Raw genomic sequence first — 25,010 nt, 5'->3', positions numbered from 1 at the left:
ATCTTTGTGAAAGATTCCATTGCTCCTTCATGCGGTTCAGAATTGGAGCCTGTAGATCTACTGCAGATTTCAGTGACCAGGGCTGGAAGAATAACTGATAGCCAGTTACTCTCTCTATGGACAGGCACAGAAAGACGATGAGATGTGATTTGCCAAAGGATTTTGTAGACATTAAATAATGACTGAGAAACTGAAAAAGGGGTCCTGGGTTCCAGCCCAGACTCCAAATACCACTATATCCTCAGTCCCAACTTGTTTTAGGCTATTTTTGTCCTAACCCTATTCTTGCAGAGGACCTGGCTTCGTGAGCCCCTTCAGCCTCCCCTTCCCTCATTAGCATCATAATTTTTTCAATCCTTAACTCATCTGTCTCCTTCCCCACTGCCTTGTTCCAGCCTTTCTGCTGAGTCCACTGCTGTTCCACCCCCATTCCTCATGCAGTCTCAGTACCTTCTATCTTCCATTTCACTCTCTGGCTTTCAACCTCAGCCCCAGATCAAGTCTTTTCTGTTTCTCCCCATTCTCCTCCCGTCCCAGTTTACTACTCCTGCTTTTGCATCCCAGTTCAGCTTTTATCCCCACTGCAACGGAATGTGTCAGGCTATACCTATACAAGTAAACTACACCGTGCCAGGTGTCCCACAGCTGCCTATCCCTGCTCTCAAAATATTTTTGGGCACAGTGTGGCAGTCAGTACAGGTCAAGGACTACCTCCAACAAACAGTTTAGATGTAGCAAGCCTGCTTTGAAAGGCAGCTGAGAAGGGAGACACAGGCATATGTGTGTGACCAGTGCCATGTCCCCTACCAACCTCAGAGCTAGAGAGCAGACTCTGGACTATGAAGACATGTAGTGACCTCTATCCATGGCTCAAATCCACTGAAAGCCTAAGAGAACTCCCTGCCAAGTTCTAGAATCCAACCCCACAAAGCTCAAAGATGGTAAATCTAGCCTTACTTCTGCATCTCTGAGGTGGAAGATATAAAGTATTTTGTTGGACTGACATATGCACAGTTGCTAAAGGAGACCGCTCAATAAGGAGAGAGTTGCCGGAGAGTTTATCTGCAAATTTTTTTCAAAACTTTGCAGAAAATGCACAAATTAAAAAAAAAAAAAAAATCATAAATTCAGCACCCCCCTTCCAAGTTTTGGCATCCAATTCAAAAGCAGAATTTTTTTAAAGATGTCACCAGATGTTTACTTATCATGCAGAAAATAATACATGACCTAAGCCTCATAATTTGAAAAATGTGAACTATTTTGGTTAAAATTTCAGATAAGCTCAATTTTAAGGTAAGACATGAGGAAAATTTTAGGAATCTGCTTTTGAGAACTGGTAGGCAACTTTAATTAATTATAGGCAGAGCTATCATTGTTGAGGTTTGATCGGGGAAATTAATTTTACAAAAACTGAGAAGCTGGTATTTTATTCTAGCAAAGGCAACAAGGAGTCATGTGGTTGATTCTGCAGAAGTGATAGAGATGTATGTGGACTAGGCAAGAGAATAAAGCCTGCGATATCAAACTGAAGGTACTTTTTGAGAATTTATTCCAACAATTCCATTTATAGAAAACTGAGGTAATCCTAACAGGAGCAAAACTCAACTCACTATTGCAGAAGGAATAAGAAAAATCATCAGTGAAATCACATGTGAAAGTACAACCATATACCATTCATTCTTTAAATCTGTTCAAATTTGTACATGTTTCTGAAAGAAAGATTGGCTTAGTTTGTTGGCAATCCACAACTGTTTTGAAAGCACTATTGAAACTTGCATACTGTAACGGAGTATGACATTACTAAGAAAGACTCAAGACCCTCCCTCCCTCTCTGATCTCATTTGAAGCATGAGAACTTCAAATTGGCATTGCTAATGCACAGGCCCCCAACGTACATTTGGTCTCATTTTTGTATGCTCTGAATTAGCTTTCCATACCCTTTTCACTACAGATTGTAGATGCCAAGGACTCCTAGCCTTGAGCATGCAGTATTAATTAGTACAAACACACAAAACATATTTATAAAAGACAACATTTTAAAACAAAATGTGCTTTCTCTTGGACCTTCTACAGTCTGGAGATGATCTGCAGTTTGATCTCAGACAAACTATTTCAGCTTCAGACAAAAACATTTGGAATGTCAAGAGACTACTGAAAGTTCTCAGTAAAATCCATTAATGTTTCCCATAACATTGAATCTAAACATGCATCAGCATGAACCATGATTGATAATTCCAAGTTGCAATATGGCCACATATTTCCAGATACTACAGAAACAAATGGTTGTGGTCATTCACAACACAGTTTTGCACAATGTAGAATAGAGTGCCTCTTTTTATTATGTATAAGGAAATCCCAAATGTATGATGAGACAAAAGCAGATATATTTATTTGAGTGAATTTATAAGACACGTTAAAGCTACCATTTAGTAAAATAAAAACCTGATCACCAGATAAGAAAATCTTTTTGGAAATGCTTTCTCTTTTCAAAACAATGTACAAATTCCTTGCTGACAATCTTATAAAACATATACATGCTGCAAAAATGAAACATACAACAGGAGCAATGAAGAACTACCTCAGCTTTCATCACCACTTCACTTGATTGAAACTGTTCTCATGTTCCATTAAGTATAATAATATATTTGGAAAATGTAAATAACCTAATTACATTTTCTTGTTTCAAGCTGCCAGGCACCAGTCATATATCGCAGTCGTATAAAAAGAAGATCCCTGCCCATCTGCAGCCAGCTCCAAAAGGGAACTAACTTAGAACCTGTGATTAATGAAGAAGAAAATCAGAAAGATGTTGTTAGAAAAAATGAGCATTAGCAAGACATACATTTAAGCAGTCATGAACCTCTGCATTCTCAGCACATTCAGCCCCACAACCTAGACCTTAACATTAATAAAAATGTATATTGCGAAAATTATTGCTTTATAGTAATTACATTATACCATAGGTGGGAGATTCTAGTTTGCAAGCAGCACAGTAATTCCACGTATGTCACAAGATGCATAGTCTTCTCTGCTACAAGGCTTTGTTCAAGTAAATAGGAACCTGAACAACAAGAATTAAGCAAATGATTTCTTAGCGACCCTGGAGACGAGGACCACCACATTGTCTTACGGCAATAATATGAACGTGCCAATCTTCGGGCAAGGTAAGGAACCCACGCTATGAAACCAAGCCCTCTTCCACCTCTGCTAACATTTGTGTTAGGTGCAATATACACGTGGAACTGCATTGAAAGAAAACATTCCTTTTCTAGTGAAGTTGGCTTAGGATGTTCTCTGCTTGCACCCTTCATCACCATTGCAGTTCATTATGCTTTCTGTTGTTCAGGGGTTGTGTTAAGGAGAAGGAATTCAGATTAAAAAAAGAAAACAACATGAAAGAGAAAGAAAGAAGGAACTGCATTTGATGGGAGGGAGGAAGTAAGCAGAAGCAAACAGTACCTCTTAAGCTGGCTTTGCTATGAAGAAATAGGTATGGAGAGAGCTCCATATAGCTCTAGCTACTGTACTTTCCAGTAACGCAGTAACAGAGACCTCCCTACAGGTCTGAAAGAACATCACATCTTAAGAAAAGAGGGTGCCCCAGAGAAGACCTTAATAGGTGGGCTGAAAATTTTGGAAGGCAAGACACAGTGAAATGGAGTTGAATCAATAAACAGCAATGGTCAAGCTTCCTGAACAGTGTTTTACAATTGCAATATATTTATTAACACATTACAGCAAGAGGATGTGCCAAAGTAGCGCTTTGCCCTAGCAGTATAACTACCTACTTTTGTCTCCAGTGGGAGTGAAGAGTTTCTCTCCCTTGCTACCCCTTCACCTACTCTTCTTGTACCATGCCATGGCAGAAGGCTGGCAAGGACATGAAATTCAAAATTTGTATGGAAAGAAGGCTGTGTGTTACCAAACCAGGGTAAAATATGGGAAGACCCTTGGATATTTTGTTCTGGATTGACACGTAAGGAATCTTACAAGAATATAAACAATTTCCCTACCTTCAATTTCAGTCCAGTTGACAGCAACTTCTGCTATAGGTATTCCCAAGTGCTGAGCTATATAAAGAAGTTCCACATCAAATGCCCTGAAGAAAAACAGGAAAAAGCAAAGAGTCACACTTATTTCCAGAAGAAAGATGGTAGCACTGTTAATTAACTCCCTAGCCTGATTTAAGGAGGTTGGTGTTCACTTATGAAGCTGATACCAATGCTCTACAGGTCAGATGCCCATGAAAGGGAAATTAATTTCCCTGACTGAACCGCTCAGAACACAGCCAATATAGAGACAACAATACTTCACTGCATCCTGTTTTTGAAGGTATAGGTCACGCTGTGTTCAGACCACTGCTCACTTTTCATTCTGCCACAATCATGATTTAAACATTTTTAAAGACCAAGCAGTCAAACGTGCAGTGTCAATCTACACATCTAGTAGTTTCACCAAAGGAGACAACTACCTGCTGTGGCTTTACGTCAATCTACATCTCTAGCAGTTTCATCAAAGGGGACAACTACCTACTGTGGCTTTATGCTGATCTGATGGTTTTCTCCTTGTACTTTCTAAGTCAAGAATAAAGGCAGCAGCACAAAAGTGGGAAATGATTTATGTTACAATGCATAACAGAACCTGAACAACAGTTGTACTTTACCTGGTGACCATTTAATGTGCAACACAAAAACCCTCTTGGGAGACCTGTCTTTTTTGCTGGCACAATTGTTTGCAGGTTGTGCAGCAAAATTAATTGGGGAAGTGATCCTACTCTAAGTCAGCTGCCCTCCCTGCCCAGTTTGTCCAAAATATGCTTTAATCCTCTCAGTCCTCTGCACATTTCAAATTGTGTGTTTCGTTCTTGCACCTGCATGCTCAAGTAGGCCTTCTGGATCTGAGACACTGAGGCTTGTGATATTAGAAAAGTGTTTTGGCAACTACAGCTTGTAATGCTCGTGTAGAAATCAGCATATGAAACTACCAGTAGCTGCTATTGAAAAGGGTGAATGCAAATCACAATTATGAAAATTCTGCTGGTTTTGGTTAAATTTCTTAGATTTACTGATTGCTGGGTCCTTTTTTTCCCCCTCTTTGTAGTTTTCAAATGACAGTAGGGATGTTATTGTTCCTTAAATGAGTTCTAGTAATTGGAATTTAAGCTAAACAGCCACCCTCCAAAACAGAAAGCTTTTTAAAAATACTAGTCTGTATTGGAAAAAACTGTCAATGGCGATCCACATGTGGTTTCTACTAGATTCAATACATATTCAAACACAGAGCTTTTTTCCCAGGGAACTAAACCTTGAAGGTTAAGGAATTGGAAACATTTCAGCCAATCTGTTGGTACGGTTTCCAGTTTGAAGTCAAATGGAACAGATGTTCCAAACCAGCTTACATAGGTCTTGAAAATGTGGCTGTGACGCAGTCAAGTACAATTCAATACTAGTCCACATTTTCTCTCCATAACTTCCTAAGTTTAGAATCTCCTTAAGTTCTCATTGCTAAGTCCAAGACAATTTTCTTTTGAAACAAACAAACAAAAAAAATATTTTGCCACTGGAGAAAATGTATGCAATAAAACAATAACATTATTCGTTCATGCTTCAAGGGTTACTTGAATTTAAGTCATTGGTAATCCCATTTAACACTACAGAAAGGCTAGAAAGGACAGACAAGTGATCAAGAGCAGGCAAAGAGACATACTTTAGCACGTTGCTAGCCAAGTTCAGATGTTATTTCCTTCTACTTCAAGCCAGCCTCTCCTTTTAAGCAGTGCAGTGCATTTCTGCAAAACTATTAATGAATGCAACAAAGGAAGTCCACTTTGAAACGCGCACTTAAGTATGACACATACATGTAGGTTCCCATTGAAGTACAGATCACAGCACACTGGCTTGCTGGTGAAATCGTTACCAAACATGCATCAACCTGAACTCACAGTGTACGTGTATGTTACAGGAGAGCTATTGATATTGTTCTGGACAGCATTAAAACATGCAGAGGCAGCATAAACAGAGGTTATCTACAGAGACTACAGTTATTTTGTACAGAGAATTTAGAACCACTTTGTAAATCTGATTTTGATTAGGACACAGGCTTTTTAGTTGTCACAAAAAAAGATGCAGGAACAAAAGTTGTTTGTTTTTTTTTTTACCTCAGTGAACTGAATCTGCTCCAAGCAGCCTTGCCATTTCACTGTTTTCTTTAAATGAGGGTTGAATATTATTTTATTAATTATGCCATGGTCTCTTCTACTGAAGTTGTATTATTTAATTTTTTGCTGACATTTTACATGTGTAAGCCAAAACCCCCATGTATTCACCTTTGAATGTTTATGAGTCATGTGTATTAAGACTAAATCTAATTTTGTAATACTTACTACTTAACTGACTAAAAATCTTAAGAGACACAGAATAATTGTCTGATGAATTATACTATATGAGCTGCTCTAAAAATATTACTACTTAAAGTATTAGCCTAGTGAACTAATAGTTATTTGCAACAATTCCTACGGACAACTCATTACTGGAATGTCAGCATATACATCAGAGTACAACAACATTAAATAGTTTGGTGAACTACAGCGCTCAAAGTAAAAGATTAAAAGCACAGGAATTAATCAGGTTGAACACTAATAATGTTACATGTGGTTGCCATTTGTGTAACAGTGAACATATCCTGAAATTAAAAAAACCCTGTTCCAAGCTGAAAGGAGAATGACTTCCATAGTATACTGCTGGGATATCTTTTTAATTCCCCCGTTCCCCACCACCTTTCAGTACACGTCATATGCGCACTAAATAGTTAATCAGAGAATACAGATCTCAGTGTATTCAAAACACTGATACTATTACACCCATACTGCAGATCACCAGATCCAGATGGTACAGAAGAACCATACAGAAGTTTCTGTAGTCAAGATTTAAGTGTGGGTATGTTAGCTGGAGCCTACCCTAGAGGAGATCAAAGCAACGCCAGCGGATGAGTTGGTGAGTGCAGTACATGTGTTTTGACATGAAGCCATTTGTGACTAGTTAACATGTGACAGAACCGCTCTTAGAAATAGCAGGGAATTATTCACTCCACGTACTTCACCAGATCCTGCTGTAGAGCGTGAAAGTAGGTGCCTCTGCAGAGGGGGTCGCAGCTCAGAATACCCAAGTTTGGCTCCAGCCTGGATGAATTCAGGCTCCAATCTAAGTACCCAAAGTTAGACATCCAAAAATACATGGTGTGAACAACTTCGCCATCTATTTCTAATAGTGGCTCCATTATGTGTTAATTAACACAAACATAAAATACAGAAAAACTTCTCCATGTGGTTGTGTTTACGCTAAGGACTACTTTTGGTTGTTACAATTTAAGACAATGTGGCTAAAATTCAGTTGAACACCAAGTTGGTAGGTGTTTAATGGAATTCAACCCTTTTAAACTGAACCCTTAAAATGATTCAGCTTATAAAATATCTACCCTGCAAAATTATTCTGTATCTTAAAATTGCACTAGGACTCTTTTTTTTTGCTGGTCCAGTATTAAGTGTTCCAAATATCAAAATTAGGTCTTCAAGTTACGCTGTTTTAACTGGAATTTAGGACTTTTCTACACCCAAGATATGTTGTTCCAGCAAACTCTTAAGGGGCAGAGAAAACTTTCAATGGTCAAAGAGGCCTAAGAATGAAATAGGACGTCAAGAAGGTTAGACTGCCAGTACTGCTCTAGCTGCGCTGGGACTTTTGAAAGTCCACATATGTCTGCCAGGAGCAGGATTTTTTTACAAGACAAAACAGACATAGTTATAACAGCAAAATATTTTTGTGTTGATTAGATGTTTATAAACAATTCTACTTGTCATGCACAAAACCAGGAAAAAACAATTCATTCCACTGCTCGCGTTGGTCTACAATGTCAAGAAGTGGAAAAAAATCCCTGTAACAATATGAATGCTTATTTTTCTGTAATTTTTATATAGAGATTGACATTTAGAGATTAGTGACAAACTGGAGAAACAAACATTTTTTATATTGAGCTTTCAAGTTTTAAAAGCTTGTTCAGTGCACGAGGCAATTTTTATAGACAAAAGTAATAGCAACAATTTGATCTAATCAGTGATCTGCTGAGTTGCATAATATCATTATAAATTGCCACTTTACAAAAGTATGTCCATCAAACCAGGACTAGAACTATGTTTTGAATTTCCCCTCATTTTATCAATATTGCAGGTAGGACAGTAACCGCTGCTATGTCTAGTTCTCCTAGGTAAGGAAAGACATTTTCTGTCTGGAAGAAAATTTATGATTTTTTTTTGTAGTCAGAAGAAATCAATGACCAAATTTAGGATAGGAAAATTCTGCCAGTGAGACCATTTAATTTTCCAGTTTTCCTCCTGTACATTAAAATTTAACATAAACAGTTACATTTCTCAAGTCAAGACTGTAGATGCAGAACTAAAGGTTTTTTTGGAGCCTGAAAGTGAGTAATTCCAACTGTCTCTATTATGCTTTTAAAATAACCCTTTTAATTTTCTTTTAAGTTTTACTTTAAAAAATATGCTCTGTCTACTTCTGAAAAATAGATTACTGGTGTAATCGGATTCAGAACCTAAAATGCAAAGCATATGCTCTCTGTTCAAAAGGTTGCTCTCATTTCAAACTAATGTCAAAACTTTGCTATTTAGAAAGTAAATTTCAAGAACGTTTGGTTTGTATTCATATATACACAGCCAGCTCTCCAAAGGAGTTAAACAAAAAAGTCAATGAGAACACTCACAAAAAAAAGCTAGTTTAGGATATAAGCATTATTTCTTAGTATCAAATATATAAACAGCTTCCAGTATCTATTAATTTTCAAAACGTTTTCTAGACTTTAGGGTTAGATTAACAAAATATTCTAGGAAATATCTTGGTCTCTCTTTAAAAAGTGTTACATGATCCTTATCACCATAATAATGAAACAGTATTTTTCCTTGTATCTTTAAGTTTGCTTTTCAGATTTCCTAAATATAAGCATCTATAAATCAAATTCAGCACAGCAAGAAGAAAACTGTGGTCTGTTTTCTAGTATTTTTAACATTGAAGAGGTGATATTCAATTCAATGTCCACTGGAATAGAAAGAGGAGGAAGAAAGCAGGAAAAAGTGAAGGTCTAAGCAATTAGTTTTTCATTCTTAATGCAGCTGACGCTGGGTTATTTCCTTATGATTAAACTGATATTGAAATTGCCAAAGATGCACATAAGATCATATAAAGGAAGATCTTGACGTTCTCCCCTTCTTTTTCATATAAAAGGTGATTATGGAAACACAAGACTCCATTTTATTGGTGGTGCTGGTGAAACACTGAAAAGACTATATGCATTTATTTTTGGTGTCTCTGATGGCTGTTTAAGGATGGAAACGTAGAAATCTTTCAGCCTGTCCAACCTAGCGGCAGGATAGCTATGTTGTTTACATTGACGTATCTTTTACAAGAACGTAAGATGTTCAGCTTCCAAGAATGAGACTGTGCTCCTAACACTTGCTCTTTGACTGAGGCATGTTATCAGCCTGCTGAGAGACATAGAAATAAAACCTGTATTATTTCTTGAGTATGTATTTCTCTGCCTTTTGGAGCAGCATTGACAATATGCAGCACTTCAGGGCGGTCTCCTGCTGCCCAACGCTAGTTCAGCACTGGTGCTCTCGTGTATGCAAAGGCATTGCTGGATTTCTTTACCCAAAGGGAAGAATTCTCTGGGTTTTTTGTCTACAGAAACAACTGTCGCTGCCTATACAGCCCAGAAACTGAGCTGCCTTTGATACAAAGTTTTTGTTCTGACTCGTTACTTTCAGGATTTACTGAATAGTTTATCCTTTTGATGCAGTTGGGACACCAGCAACTTGACGCATTTTTTCCTACATATTACTACGCTATGAGTCGAATTTACCCTACTGAACTTCAGTCGTCTATAGTAGAGATAACTCCTTCTGTACAAATTGTCCAGAGTCCCTTTATAGTCGAGGGCAGGAAACAGGCATTTGCTGGCTGCACTTCATCTGGCTTATTTTAGAGGCCTACATTAGGATGAAATGAATTATACTCTAAAATTGTCCCTTCTATCGGTATAAGAAGGGAGGCTAGATGACAAGGAGATGCGCTCCAGGTGCAATGAAGCAAATCCTGTCTGTTGTGTGTGTGTGTATTTATACTCTACCCGAGCAGTAAGCTTAACAGTTCAGGACAGGAGTTATTAGATAGCCAATTTTATAGTAATTTTATATTAACATCACGTGTAAATATGTATTAATGTTTACTCTAAGTATTTATTATGTCCTCACATAAGAATTCACTTAACACTGTAGAACCTCAAAAAATCTGAGCCTGACAAAACTTCAGCAGACAGGACAGATGAGGCTTCTGCAGAAAAATCATGTTCATACTCTTCAACAGCTCACCACACGCTCCGGTTCAACAGCCGGGGAGCCCTCGACAGACTCAGTGACTAGGGTGCTGGCTCTCAGATGGCTTTTATCCTATTAAATGCTGCTTGTTTGTTGAATATTCCCCAGCACTCTCCTCCGTTATTACCAGAATATCTGAGCACTGACCACACTGAACTGAATTATTCTTTCAATACCTAACAGAGCTCCACTTCACTACAAGGGTTTTAAGATTCAAAAAGAACCAAATAATTTCTTCAGATGTCAAATAGCCCCAATGCAGTGATGCAGAGAAGGTAATAAACCCAGATTTCAGAGCCTTTTGTCCAATATCAAGATAGTGGTTTCTCTGCAACCCCCTGCTGATAGTCTCAGGATGAACAAGTTGTTCTATGACCCAGTGAGGGACTCACTGCTGTTCCAAGTCAGCAGAAATATAATACTGACTACTATTTCTTCCTCTTACATCTTCATTCTCATGACATGTACAAAACCTCCATGGCACAATGTCTGACCAGTTTTAATTTTCCTTTTTACAAACATACTATGCAATGGAAAGATATCAGGGGCCAGTTTTGTTTAAAATAAGAGGTTTCCATTATTGGGCTATTTCAGATTCTTACATTACCACATATAAAGGAACCCAATGTATGGTTCTATGGGATGAATGTTTGATGTCCCTGTATCATTTTCTACTGCAATTATCCCAACTGTCTGTACACCACAGACATTTCACTTACGACTACTGTTTGCTTTAATATACCCACTTTCCCCGCATGCTTATACCTCCCCATCTCCCAGTTTTCTTTCCAGAACTTATGAATATTAACTGGGAAAGGGACAGTACTCTGTTTTGTGCACTGAAATGTCAGCTCCCAGTTACACATGCTGAATGGCTATCTATGAAGCTGACGATAAGCAACTTTTGAGTCCATGCTGTAGTTTTTTCTCTAGCAGTAGCAATAATCTGGGTTTCAGTTGCCACAAAACTTGCCAAAGCTTTCCATCTTGAGATCTCTATTCTTCTGTCAGACTTTGTTGAAATTAGCCAGTAAGTATGAAAATAAAGGCCAGGAAGTACAGGGACCGCCTGAAGGACAGATGAGGATAAAAGCAGGCAACATATTGCCTGTTTTGGCAGAAAATTAAACCAAAAAAACCTCTATTGTTGTTTTAGGCAAATTTGCAACTCGGAAGTATCTGAAGAGCTGTTTGTTGGAAGAATTTGAGTTATTCTTTTCTTGACTAACAAAACAAATATTCTTCATCACTAACCAGTAAATTTCACACAAACAGGAAAACATTTAGGGGATTAAGTTTATGGATTACTGTAAATAAAAGAGCAAGAATAGAAGGCTAATTTTATGGCAGCACATATAAGCACAATGAATTAATACACCAAGACCTAAAGATCTGGTGTGTTCCACATACTATAAAATAAGTTAGCAATATCCCTTTTTCACTGGCTGTTCCTGGATAATGGGGTACAGATGACAATGTACAGGACAATTATTTTTACTCTTTTGTTCCTTTGTTGCTAGAGAATCTGAGTAGCAGGAGAAAGCTTGTTAAGATTTTTTAAAATAAAAAACGGAACATGTTATATAATGTTTGCCCAGTAAGTACAATTCTATTCAAAATACTCTGTTTACAACAGAATACGATTGAAGATTGCATTTTTACAGATTAAACTGATTATCCTCATTCATTTCTTTCAGTCATTTAGAGAGTGAAGTTAAATAGGATAATTTTGAGATGTGTACTTCTGGGCTACGCATACATGTTTAACTGTGTATTTAGAAAATTCCTATATATAAAATCTACAGAACTTTATAGATCAAGTTTCATTCTGGAAGTAGCAGCAGAAATCGTATTTCTGGTTCAGCTACAGTTTTCTATAGGGCAATAAGTAAACCACTCAGCTAGGAAAGTGATTTTGTGAATGCTGATGGTTCATAATTCCAGATTCAACTGAACAGAAGCTCCATCCACGTTCTGCATCAGATCTGCACACCCAAACGCTACCTTTGCAATCTCATTCTGGAGGAGCAATATCACTCAACTATCACTGCCAAAGCTCAACCTAAAACTAGATGTATTGGAATTAACTAGGACTGCAGGATTACACACAGTTTTGTATGAGAACATTGTTCAGTAATTCTGTTCCCTGTCAGCAAGCAGTAGACTGTGAGAGATTTTCTTGGATGAAGACAATAGTTTGAAAAGATTTGATTACATTTAATTAAGCCTGGGGACTGTCACCATCCTTTTTGGCAATAATTGTGGTGTAGGAAATTTACAGAAATTAATGGTATTTGTGCAGAAAAAGTGTTTAGTCCCATAACAGTATTCATGACTGTATTTCTCTCGTAAGGGAACTGTTCTTGCTAAATTATAATGAAAGAGAGCTCCAAAGTAGTTCAAAGACTATGCATCCTTTTTATACTGTCTTACATCAATGAGATCTCTCAGTAGTTCTCTCATGAAATATTCTAGCAAGAAAAAAAAGCTAAAAGTGGGCATTTCCTTTCACTTTGAGCCTTCAGTGATTACAAACATCAGATACGGATTTTAGGTAAAATGTTTTGGTTAAGCAGTACTGAATTGTGAGGTTGTAATGCATAGACTAATAAAAATTTTGAATAGCATTAACAACTCTTAACTTTCCATATCATAATAAGAGCTTCTCTCCATTTCTTACTCTGCTTGCATGGCTCATATCTGTAAAAGGAGAGAGGACACTCAGAAATAGGGAGTGGATTACAACACAATCAAGAATTGTTTGTTTGAGATTTCTTTTAGAGGTGAAGAGAGAAGAGTTCTTGGGATTTTCTTTTTGTTTGCTCCCCTAATCAATTACCAGTTGCCCTGATAAGGCAAAACCAAAATGTCCTACTTCTCAGTATTACACAACTCTTTCTATACCACATGCCAAAGTAAAATGGACCTGCAAGTAGTCGAGTCAACTGTTGTCACTCAAAATCTCAGCAATGTAGTCTTAAAATCCTTCTTGCAGTTTATGTTGGATGCTCTTTTAAAATTAAAACTTAGTAAGCCTATCTGTTCCCTTTCTCCCTATCATCACGAGTAGAAAGAATAAAATTACTCAACTATTTCCTAAAGTGTATCCTAATAATAAAATAGAATTCCTAGCAAATACCAGGATATTTTAGCATAACAAGAAATCTGAATTGCCAAGCAAGTAGTACTATAATTGGTTAAACTGAGCAGCTAGGATTTATACACAGACATCACATGCTTCATAGTAGCTGCAATACTGAAATTACTTTTTCAAAATCATGTTCGATTAGAAAAAAAAACAACAACAAAAAAAAGAAAGAATTTACCAGCGTTCTATATGAAGAGTTGAGAAGGTCCGCAAGGCAGCTTCTCTGGTTAAAAGTTTAAATCCGCACTGTGTGTCCCGGATCTCTTTGACACAGAGAAACCATACAAGGAAGTGGAACCCATACATAAGAAGAGTTCGAAAGTAAGAGCGCTGTGGACAAAAGGCGAGAAGTTAGATGGTTTCATTCAAGTGACGAGTGAAGTGTTTGAACAAAGCTGGACCATAATCTTGTTTTGTGATAGCTTTCAAAGTTTGCAAACTGTTTTTGTTTTGCACTGGAATAAAACCAGAACTTTTCAATTGTTACAGTGAAACAAAATTACAGCTGAAAAGGAAAGACTTGCCAGTCAAGCGCATGGTTAGGATGTTGGCCTAAGACATGAGAAGCCCAAGTTCTTTTTTCTGCCTTCCCTAATTCAGAGCAGCTTTTTGTTCTGGATAATGCCTTATTAAGCGGAGCAGGAACCTGCACCTGGATTTCAATTAATGAGTGGGATAGCCATAGTATCTTCTGCATGGTTCTCTGGGAATTCCCCCAGGAAAAGTGAATGAGAAGGGGACAGCATGCTCCATGCTCTATTCCACTGGACACTTACAAGCTCTTTTTCCCCTTGGTCTAGTCCTCTTGTTTTCCTAAAAATTGGTTGAACAGGTCCAACAAATTCAAAATTTACCAGGACAAACAATGGAGAATAAGCCAGCAGTGCAATAAACACTGCTATTCTTAAGAAAACACACTAAAAATAAACAGGTTCTAGCCGCTACTCTGACTCAAGAATTAAAAAGTTTTATAATATAAAAATAACACAAATGGAAGCATCTCTTGTTGTTTGCCCCCCACTTCTTTCACTCAAGACTGCGAGATCTCCAGAGCTTACACACACACAATGTTAAGGCACTTAAGGGAATACAATTAGAGAATGCACTTTTTTGCAGTATATGGTGGACCAAGTGAAAACAGGACTACCGTAACAGCTGCTGTGCAAGATAATATTTCATTTTATATTTCCAGCAATGTTACACAGTCACCTCTTTTGTTCTTTTGCTTTCACCAATGTATTTTATGTTCCTGGTAAACATTCTCCCAGCCTACTCCTTGGTTACACTTTTGTTCTGGACATAATAAGCATAAAGGTAAGTTTATCCATAGAATCCAGAGGCTGGACTCTGTGTTTGCAGAGGTCCCTCCTAGTCTTTTATTCAAGACAGCTCCTGAACAACTAGAACTCTGATCCACAAACGGCTTCTGAACTCACTGCTGGTCTTAAGCTCAATTTAGGTGATTGTATCTAAGACTGCAAGCCAAATACCATGCAAAATCTTTAGGAGCCAACAATTTAACTGGTAAGCATCTCTGGGTGATAAGAGATGCCTTTAATGCTAATAATTTCAAGCCTCATTTGAAAAATGAGAAGATGCTCAGCTTATTATGTAATAGCCTTTGGCTTAAGGAAATTCAAATTCATAGCTTCTGCCTCTCAGTAAAGTGCTCTAGCCCTAGGTTAATGGTTGATCTGGTGTAGATTCTTTGGCTCTTTTGGTGAAGGTGAACCACTGTGTGACCAAGAACACAAGGCTACTGGTCCCAACTGGGAAGCTCTTAGAGGCTGCATGACTGTCAGCCAGTGAAACTGTGCACTTACTTCACAAAGAGGAGTTCCTGGGTTATGTTCGTCACTCCCAGGACTATTTATGCATGTCATACTAGGGATTCATTAAAGTACATTAACAATTCTAGAGGCAGAACAGAATTCTTGATGTCTTGAGACTGAATTTAAGGATGAAATTCTGATCTTAATAATAAATCCCATACAGCTGCTTCTTACAGCTTCATTCTACTGTTTTAGATGCCACTAAGCCCAGACAGAAATCCCAGCTTCTCAAAGACTGTTTTGCAATTTTTTTTTTTAATTTTTTAAATTTTTTTTACACCTACTGCACTGCACAACAGTCTCTTCCCAATGTGGTAAAGGGAGTCTTTCCTTTCCGGTCTAGGGACAGCTTGGTGATGAAATGGGCTACATATATCAAACAGAGCAGTACTACCTAATCAGGTGGTGATTCCTTTACCAAAAAAGTCAGAAATATGGTGAGAAACAGGAAGCAAAGGATGGACACATCCTAAAAATTGTACTTTTGCATTAAAAGATAAAGTCCTGTTCCAATTCCTCTCCTTCATGTAGCAAGACCTTCAAAGATGAAAAGAAGTATGAATGCACTGAAGAAAGTTTATCTATATTCAGTACTTGACCACACAATGAAGCATTTTTTCTGGGCTCAAATGTATCAACTACATGGCCTCCATGTAGTAGCAACATTTCCAGGATACACTGGTTGCACAGATAACAAATAACTGCAAATGGTATATTCTGTACTACAAGCATGCAAGTACCATGTCAAAGATTTATCCTAATTTCTGATAATGGTGAAGGTTTTGGATTTGGTTTTTTTGTGAGGATGCTAACATATATGCAGCAGTATTTACAAGAAGTCTTTCCAGTGAACCACTCCAACTGTACCGGATAAACCAGAAGAAAAAATTAAAGATCTACCAGGGGCTGAACATTACCAGTGCAATTTCTTTTGAACTTTCGTAACTATTTTAGTAGTTGTGTATATATTTTAGAAACATTTCAAGTATTAAACATCAGTATAAACAAAGCTTACTCTTGAGAACATTCAACATGATGAGCACATCCAATGATGCTGAAAAAAATTAGTCCAGCAATGCGTCTGTTGCAATACAAGTTCCATGCCTGTGCTTTGTCAACTACTGTCTGCCAAGACATCAGAAAACCAGATGCAAGATAAGACTGTGTGCTTATGCATCACTGTTTATTCCACAAGAGCCACACACAGAACAGTACTGTCTGTGCGCTCAAAACTCAAAAATTTTACTATGAGTAATACAGAAAAATTACAGTGCTTTCCCATGAATTGAGATACTCTTCAAACAGTTTGCTGCTAATTATCCGTAACTCATTTTGAACAGGTTTCAAGATCTGCAGATCAAGCTCTTGCACTAGAAGGCAATCAATAAAAATGAACTCATCGGTTGCCTTCCACTCCAGCCCCAGTACTGGTTACTAACTACCAATTCTGTCAGGGATTAGAAGCTCTGCTTGTAAGATGTTCTCAACTAGGAAAATTAAATCCATAAATTGGAACACTAACTGACACCAGTTCAAAGCGCCTGAAATCTAGAACACATCCTTTGCATATGATGGAGCACATGCTACACTTACGAAAAGCTTTTCCTATTTTTTACCTTCCATTCTTTTACCAATATTGATTATTTAATTGTAAAATCTGTAGAGCAGAATCAAATATTTGAGTATTAGTACACAGCAGGAAATGGAAACAAACCTTTGCTATTGAGTCCTTCTCCAGATGAGCTCTAGAACCACAGGAAATAGCCATCTGGTTCTGCACAGGAATACAAATTAAAGAGTTATTACTTAAACTAACGTTTTCTGAATCAGTGGAATCTTGTGCTGAGAACTGTACAACAAAAAATTTCAAAGCAGCAGTACACTTTTCTGCTTCTTGTAGCTGCACTTTTTCTGCTGCTAGATTCTGAGGCTAAAATCAGTCTTTTCTAGAATTAATAGATCATCTGAAGTTTATTACATTTTGCATATGGCGCATACAAATTGCTCAATTTATTAAGGTCTGGTTTAGCTTACATCGTTCCTCTGAGGTATGCATATGGTAAATGTGTTAAATAGCACAGATAAGCATTCAGCACTCCTAGGCACTTGATGTTATAATGTATGTTTTCCCTAAATATTGCACTGTGGAAGGGGTAACAGAATAAAGTACTTGTGCAGTGATGTACCTTCAAACAAATAAAATGCAATAGTGTCAGCCAAAAATACAATATGAAATTAAATCAAAAGACGTGATCAAAACAAAAGGTTTAAAATTACTCTCACGCTACTACTTCTCACATGAAATCTCTCAAACCTACTATATTTGCAAGTGCGGGACCGATGCTGGAGAACCGGCAGCTGCTGCCGCCTTGGTAGCAGAGAGCGTCAGGGAAACACCGCCGCCCGGCGGCTCCCGCACCTTGTGGTCCTGCGCCCACAGACTGCGACCCTTCGCTCCCGCTGCAAGGCTGCACGTCGCTTCTGGCACTTTGGGAAACTAGCTACAAGTACCTCAATGCTCTGCATTTAAGCACCAGGTTAATGAAAATAAACCTCAGTTCTTTCAAGTCAAGCACCCAAAAGAGAATGACTATGCAGGGAGGAGCTCTTGTTTCACAGGTTTTTGAATTTTTATTTACAATAAAAGTTCTTCCAAATACTGTTATTAACCTAACAAGTCTGAGAAAAAAGAACCTCTATAAAATAGGGTGAAATTAAGATGCATCCTTAAAGGTATATAGGATGACATCAGATAAAAAGAAAATACAAAACAGTTAAAGAAAAAAATCTTTTTTTAACTGAGTAGGCAACACATGGTATTTATACAAAATAGAACAACTTCAAAGGAAGAATGGTAAATAGAACATTATGTACTGCATCGAAATAGGCACAGTGAATGGAAAGGAAGTAAGAACTCTCTGGAAGCTACCTTCTGACAGCCCATTCTTGCAAGCTTCTAAGCTTACACCTAGGTCTTCAGACGTACACCTACATCTTCAACCAGATCTCAAAAAACTCAAGTTGAAGAGAATTATAAAAATCAATCTGTATACATGTGTATTAAACTAAAACCATGAGAATTTATACTCACAGGCCATGGCTGAAGATTTTTTAGACCTTCTTCTACTTTTTCAATATCTGCAAATTTTGTAGCTCCATCTGCATCAGCCATAAGAATTTTTTTTCCCCGAGAGCTAAAGACACCCTGCAATCAAAATAGTCAATAAAAATCAACAGCTCTGAAATCAGTATTTGTCTTAAGCGAGCTGCAAGACACTCCAAAAACCTAATGTAGCCACTAGAACAGTGGCATCTCAAAGATTCAACACAACAGATGAGTCTTAGTAGTCTGCTACTAACAACAATTTATGAATTCATATTGTAATAACACCTAAGAGACTTCACACACTGAGTAGTGTCCTACAGTGACAGACAACGCATGAACACGAAAGGTTAACAATCCCTTTCCAGAGAAGCTTGCAAACTAAAAGCTTTACAAACCAAGATCCCAAGAGACAACAAGTTGCTACAGTCAGCTATGCAGGGGAGCGCAAAGAAGCAGTGATTAGCAGCTGCCACTGCACTGGATAGCTTTTCTTTGTCATTTGAGCTATGGAAAGGAGGATGCAGCACCATTTTTTCTTAACACTGTTTCAAGAGACAATCTTAAAATAGTTTTCAGAAGTAAGTCTTAAGTCACAGTATCATTGTGAAACATTTGCAATGCACAGGTCTCGCAGCTTGTTTTGCTGTATTCTTAGTCAGACATCTTTGACAATTTTTGAAGGTGTCCAGACAGGAGAACAATTAGCAGTGGGTTTGCCAAAAGTACTGTTGTAACCAAGCACAGGTGACTTTGGAAAAATCTGTCAAGGAAGTAGTAGTATATACATCCACTCTACACTCTGCAGTGCAAAAATATATCACACAGAGAATTGTTCTGCTTCTCTCGGAATAACTTCAAAATCATATCCCTTACAAAAGCTCCCTATGTTCTAATTTAATGTTCTCTCCATTTGCTATGTTTACTCATGTTTCATAAAAAAAAATTAAATTGACATATTAAAGATAGAGCTTAAAATACAGATAAAGACAGTCACTGATAACCCATAAATGATACCACCCTTTTTTCATAAAAGTACGGTGCCATTCATCTTAGGAAAAAATGTTCCTTCTAAACGTGTAACAGCTATTTTATTTTTAGAACATGATGATTTTATGATAATATTTATGTGAAAATTAATACATGAAAGCATGAACTGTGCTGGTTCTACTATTGAGCGTGGGTGATAACAGTGGGCTTCAGTAAACACAAACTTTGCTGGATGAGAGTGTTTGTTCATTAGCCATTTTTAAAAACACAACTATGACCTCGAAAGCAATCTTTGCAAATTTAGTTGTATTTCCTCTACATAAGCTTTACTTTAATCTGTAAAGGTGTGGTTTTTTTTTTTTGTTGGTTGGGTTTTTTTAAACGCAAGCCTATTTCTAAGTGGAACTAACAGGAATATGAAATCCAGGTCTTTTTTTCTTTTGAATTCTCACGTAAAAAAATTCTTTGTTATTGATTTTCCTGGCAAGAAAATACTGTTTCCAAGATCTAAAATAAGTTTGTTTTGAAAAGAGTTTTTGCCTTAATTTATAGAACCTGTACTCAGTTTTCTGATAATCATTTTGTCAATGTATTGAATTGAAAATGTCAATCAGCACAGCTCTATCTTCTGCATATTTGGGCACAGGTAGTTCAGACAGAGAAGGAGATGAAAGTATTAATTACCATCCTGACTGCTCCTCCTTTCCCTCGATTTTTTACCAAAGAAAGCACTCGCACTTTGTCGCTTCCGTATTTCTTGCAGTACTTCATTGCAACCTGATAGACACACAAAAAACCAGCATAAAACAAAACCAGGAATCAAGGTGGAAGTTTACATTTGCTCACCCTTTTTTTAAAACAAATTAATAGCACAGAGCTATAAAGACTTCAGTCGGCACAAATACACTGCCAGTGTCTGCTGGAGTCTGTTTGGGAAAATAAAAACCAGTTCACAGTCAACACAAGAAGACTGAAGAAGCTAGTCATGTTCAATAAGAACAGGATATTCCCCCAAGCTATTCTAAACCCCATTCACCCAAGTCCAAAAAAACTCAATACTAATGTAATTTATATCATACTATTACAGACCTTTTATACCAACACCAATAGTTAATCAAAGAAAAATAGTTTTCTACTACTGCTACCTACTTGTCACTTCTCTTGCTGCTATCTGTGGTTTTAAACAAAAATTCACAGTGATCTAAAATCCCATTCACACTGCAGGGATGCACATATTTTGTTCCATGCTATGGCGAAGAAAAAGCATGAATTTTCTCCTCTCATTTTTTCTAAAGGTTGTCTTGAGTCCTTGTAAGGCCAGAGGCCCATGGCTATAGTGTGCTCAGTTAGAAATGATGCTAGAAGGAATGCAAAGCAGTCAAAAAATATGTATGAGCAATCCTTAACAGACAAGCTTAATGGAAGTAAATGAAAAAGCAGCATTCACTTCAGCAGCTAACTCAAACATCTTCCAAGCAGTAGTAAAAAAACCCATCAAGCTGGCCAGCCTTCCTTTCCAGTGACATACATCAAAGTTGAAGCAGAAGAATGCAGAACTATTTCAAAAATACTACGACTAGCATGGGGATTTTTAAATGAACAATCCCATGATGGGTATAGGAAAGAGCTATATAACATGTCAGCTGTTCTGTCAATCACAGTATAAATCAGCTATTTTAAAAGGCTTTTTAGCTTCCTCAAGTTCATATTCACATCACTATGCACATGTAGAATATTTAATCAGAAATTTCCTGAAGTTACGATTAGAATTTTCAGAATCTCAGCTGCAGGAAAATGGCTGTCACAAATGCCAATTGAGAATACTAGTATTTGCAAAAGAATTATAGTTGTATACATGTGTGTATGTGACATGCACAATGCATATAGGACAATGACAGAAAGTATTCAGAAGCATGATTTTTAATTGTCAACTACTTCAAGTACCAAAACATAAATGTAAAATATTATCATATTTCACAAACGCAGTACAAAAATCCATACCTCTGATTATTTGGTAAGACACTTCTTTTTCTTACCTTTGTAGTTTGATCTTTACTACCATCATCAACCACTATTACTTCATAAGTGAATGAAGGATCTTGTTTCTTGAAAATAAAAACAGAAATAACGCATTTCATGCAATTTCTTAAGTAGGCAGTAGGTCTTTCAAACATCAGCATTCTTTTCTCCCTAGCAGTTTTTAACTCATTCATGGTTGCCAAAAGACACCAGTACGATGTAGTAGATTTCTTAAGATGGCATAATTAAAGAATATTGCCATATTTGATGTGTGTTCCATTACATCGGCTTGTCAGTTTTCCTTAGCTACCATCTAGAACTGAAAAATCAATTTAGTTATAAAAGATGAAAGCTCAGAACAACATCACTGTTAAGAAAACCCAAATAAAACAAAACCCACAAACCTTCACAATAGGGCTTCTTACCCAGAGAACAAATCCTAATGACGAACAGATGCTTAAGAAACTTGTTGGAACAAACCAGGATTTAGTTTAGAAAGCTATATGTATGGTTAATCCTTAATCTCTGTCTTGGAGAGATATGACGCATACAAAGATTTTTCATCATGTAGCAGTATATTAAATTTTTATTTAATTTAAAAATACCTTCTGGCATTCAATCTAAAAATAACTGATAAGAAACAGAAGCATTACTTCTAAGTGGCTAAGTAATACTGTTTTAACATACACCAAAATAACAAAGTGACTAGATCACTGACTTATTATACATAATACATAGAAAAATAATGAATTTTGAATGCAAAATGAAAATACCTGTCTTTTTTCTAGATAATCCAAAGCTTCATCCATCATAAGAGGTACTACAGAAAAGGTGGAGGCGGTCAGGTTAGTAGTTTATAACAGGCAAAGCACCGAAAAGCACCTGCACAAGCAAGCTGAAAACAACCACAAAGCAAAGCTGAGCAAATGGCCTCTTTCATACACCACCACCTTCAGTAAACAAGCTCAGCACCTGCAACTCTAAGTCCTGTCCTTTCTGAATGCAAAAAAACACTGAAGAAAATCACACATGTAAGACAGGATAAAAACATTTCTTCTGAAGATAAGACCCAACTTTCCATTTTGAACTATGTAATTCTCTACACAATATTAAAGGAAAAAAAAAAAAAATCACCCTCCATGACTGACCCTGCAAACCAGCACTGACTTTATCTATTTATGCAAGCTGACAGAGAAGGCAACAAGAGAAATTCCTAACGCTAGTCAGTAACATGCCCTCTCTTACTAAGGTTGTTGGCCATGATGCTTCAGCCAATGAACAGGAACTACTTCTGCAGCTGATTTATCTGCAGGTTAGAAAGACATTCAATGTTACGGTTGTCTTTGCAGTATATGTTCATTCCTGAGCACATCTCACGTGATTATTCTCTCTCCAAAGAGAGAGACAACTAAATAAAAATCACATGAGGCATATTAAGACCTTGCTTACTGACAACAGGTGTATGAGAACTAGGAACAAGGAATGCACTGGACTTGAGAAACGGCCAGGCTTACCTTGTGTCCAGACACACTTTATTTGTCAACATCTCTCTTAATGGAATCCTGAACAGCTCGGTTTTTTCACTCACTGAGAAAAAGACGGACAATGGGTGCTACCACACATTGTCAAGTGAGTGGTACAGCTTTAGAGTTCAATTATTTCTATTGCATCTGAAAGCCTTCACTTTTTAATATCAGGTACTCATACATATGGCCAAATCAAACAGAAACCCATGAGATCATCCTTTTTTCTGCTTGTCTGAAGCTGCTGCTGCTGTTTACAGAGTGGGAAGTTCTCAAATCAGTTTTAAGTCTTCTACTTCTTGCCTTACAGCATTTACAGGAGCAATGAGCAGCCATTCTGCTAGACTTCATTAAAATAAAGAGGATTCTTACAAGTGCCCCATGCTATTTTTAGCAGCAGAAATCAAGTTACACAGTGTCTTAATTTTGAAATTCAATGTACTTGGACTGTTTTCTGGAAACTGTGTCCAAAATCAGATACATAATCTGCCCTGCCAGAATCTACTGCTATCATAAACTGACCTCTGCATTATTAGAGTAACAACAGACAGATTTTCTTCTTTTTCTCAAAACAAGAAAAATCTTACACCGGTCTTCCTCATTGTATGAAGGCACAACAACAGAGAGTTCCCTTGTAGGGGGATCATGTATACTTGGTACAGATTCTTTCCTGCCTTCAGCATTTACGAAGAATTTCTCTTCTTCATGTCGGTGAAGGGCTGGCATTTTTCTGGCAGTTACATGAGCAATCATACAAACCTGTGATGAAAAAGAAATAAGAAAAATTGTTGAGCATTCTAGTAAAGGTTTACCTAGCTGTTGAATGTGCTACATGGGGCAACCAACTATATTTCAGTAATGAGGCGGGTCAACGGTGCAGTACATCATCCAGTGACCAAATCACACAGGGCCAAAACCTTGTCGTGCCATTCGATTACTCCATTTCACCTACTCTGACTGCCATGAGCGTTATTGGCGTGTTGCTGTTTTCAACTGCAAAGCATGCAGATGCCTCCAAACTTGTGGTCCAAGCACCGCTGCCCCCTCCCCAAGTTATCCCTACCACACAAGCTGGCGCTGCCTCTGATCCTGCACAGAGCCACTGAAATCAAAGGCACTACCCGTGCCCAGTCAGCCATACCTGCTTGCAAAACTGAGGCTCGGATCATTTTTACGCACGGCTAAAATAAATGTGTAGAACTTGGTTTTTGGAGCGCTTTTACTCGGGAACACCGTATACGTGGTACTGCTGATGGGCTGCAGGATTTCACTTTCCGGGTGCCGAAGTGCTCAAACTTGCACGGTATTTCAGTCACTGAGAAACGCGCAGGACTCCCGAGCAGTCACCGTGCAAGCGCGTTACCGGGCTATTTTACAAGACGGGCTACAGGGCCGAAACGCTCCCTTCGCACCTCGTTTGCAAGGCGTCCCACCCCACGCCTTGCGAGGACACGCTCCCCGCACGCCACCACGCACCAGCACAGCCCCGCCAGCTGCTGCAGGAAGGGAGCCAGGTGCGAGAGCCGCGCTGCCGCCCAGCCCGGGCCGGCCCCGCCGCCTCCGCGGCCGCGGCGCTGTCCCAGGGCCCGCCGCAGACCGCCGAGCCCCCCCTCGGCCGGCCCCGGGGCCGGGCAGCGCCCCTGCCCCGCACAGCGGGAGCGGGGTCGGGGTCGCCGCACGCCCCGCCCCCGCCCCCGCCCCGCAGGCCCCCCGGGCCCGCGGTGACCGCGGCGCGGCTCTCACCAGGACAAGGAGGAGGGCGGCCAGCGCTGCCAGCACCGCCGCGGCTTCGGGCAGGGGCGGCGGGAGCGCCATGGCCGGCGGAGGGCAGCGGGGCGGGGCGGGGCGGGGCGGGGCCCTATCGCGCAGCGACAGCGAGGCGGAAGCGAGCGCCCCGAGAGGGGCCGCCCCGCCCCGCGAGTGGCGCGGGAAGGCGCCAGCGCCCCCCGGCGGCAGG

The 25,010-nt window shown here is 38.6% G+C and overlaps 1 protein-coding gene across 4 annotated transcripts; it reads right to left on the bottom strand.

Moving 5' to 3' along the window:
- Nucleotides 1-1,574: 1,574 nt before the first annotated feature.
- Nucleotides 1,575-24,868, bottom strand: ALG5 (ALG5 dolichyl-phosphate beta-glucosyltransferase). Of its 4 annotated transcripts, none has more exons than XM_075706649.1 (10): nucleotides 24,797-24,868; nucleotides 23,641-23,812; nucleotides 22,304-22,350; nucleotides 21,548-21,616; nucleotides 20,196-20,288; nucleotides 18,510-18,623; nucleotides 17,133-17,192; nucleotides 13,765-13,916; nucleotides 4,014-4,099; nucleotides 1,575-2,776 (listed from the first exon to the last, which is right to left on the bottom strand). In XM_075706649.1, the coding sequence occupies exons 1-10, from the start codon at nucleotides 24,866-24,868 to the stop codon at nucleotides 2,664-2,666; spliced, it is 978 nt and encodes a 325-aa protein (XP_075562764.1). In that variant the 3' UTR covers nucleotides 1,575-2,663. The 4 variants fall into 4 exon arrangements, with proteins under 4 accessions (XP_075562764.1, XP_075562775.1, XP_075562785.1 ...); XM_075706660.1 differs by lacking the exon at nucleotides 24,797-24,868 and adding an exon at nucleotides 24,195-24,385; XM_075706670.1 differs by lacking the exons at nucleotides 20,196-20,288; nucleotides 24,797-24,868 and adding an exon at nucleotides 24,195-24,385.
- Nucleotides 24,869-25,010: the final 142 nt, after the last annotated feature.

Source organism: Pelecanus crispus, chromosome 1 (assembly GCF_030463565.1).
Source record: "Pelecanus crispus isolate bPelCri1 chromosome 1, bPelCri1.pri, whole genome shotgun sequence".
Lineage (NCBI taxonomy): Eukaryota > Metazoa > Chordata > Aves > Pelecaniformes > Pelecanidae > Pelecanus > Pelecanus crispus.
The sequence above is the reverse complement of the archived record's forward strand: the minus strand, read 5'-3'. Positions and strand labels throughout refer to the sequence as shown.

Coding starts and splice junctions, on each gene's coding strand:
- ALG5 (XM_075706649.1), bottom strand. CDS start 24,868: ATGGCGCTCCCGCCGCCCCTGCCCGAAGCCGCGGCGGTGCTGGCAGCG. Junction 20,289..21,547: donor GTAAAGATCAAACTACAAAG/GTAAGAAAAAGA, acceptor TGTGTCTATCAG/GTTGCAATGAAGTACTGCAA. Junction 13,917..17,132: donor AGAAGGACTCAATAGCAAAG/GTTTGTTTCCAT, acceptor TTTTGTCCACAG/CGCTCTTACTTTCGAACTCT.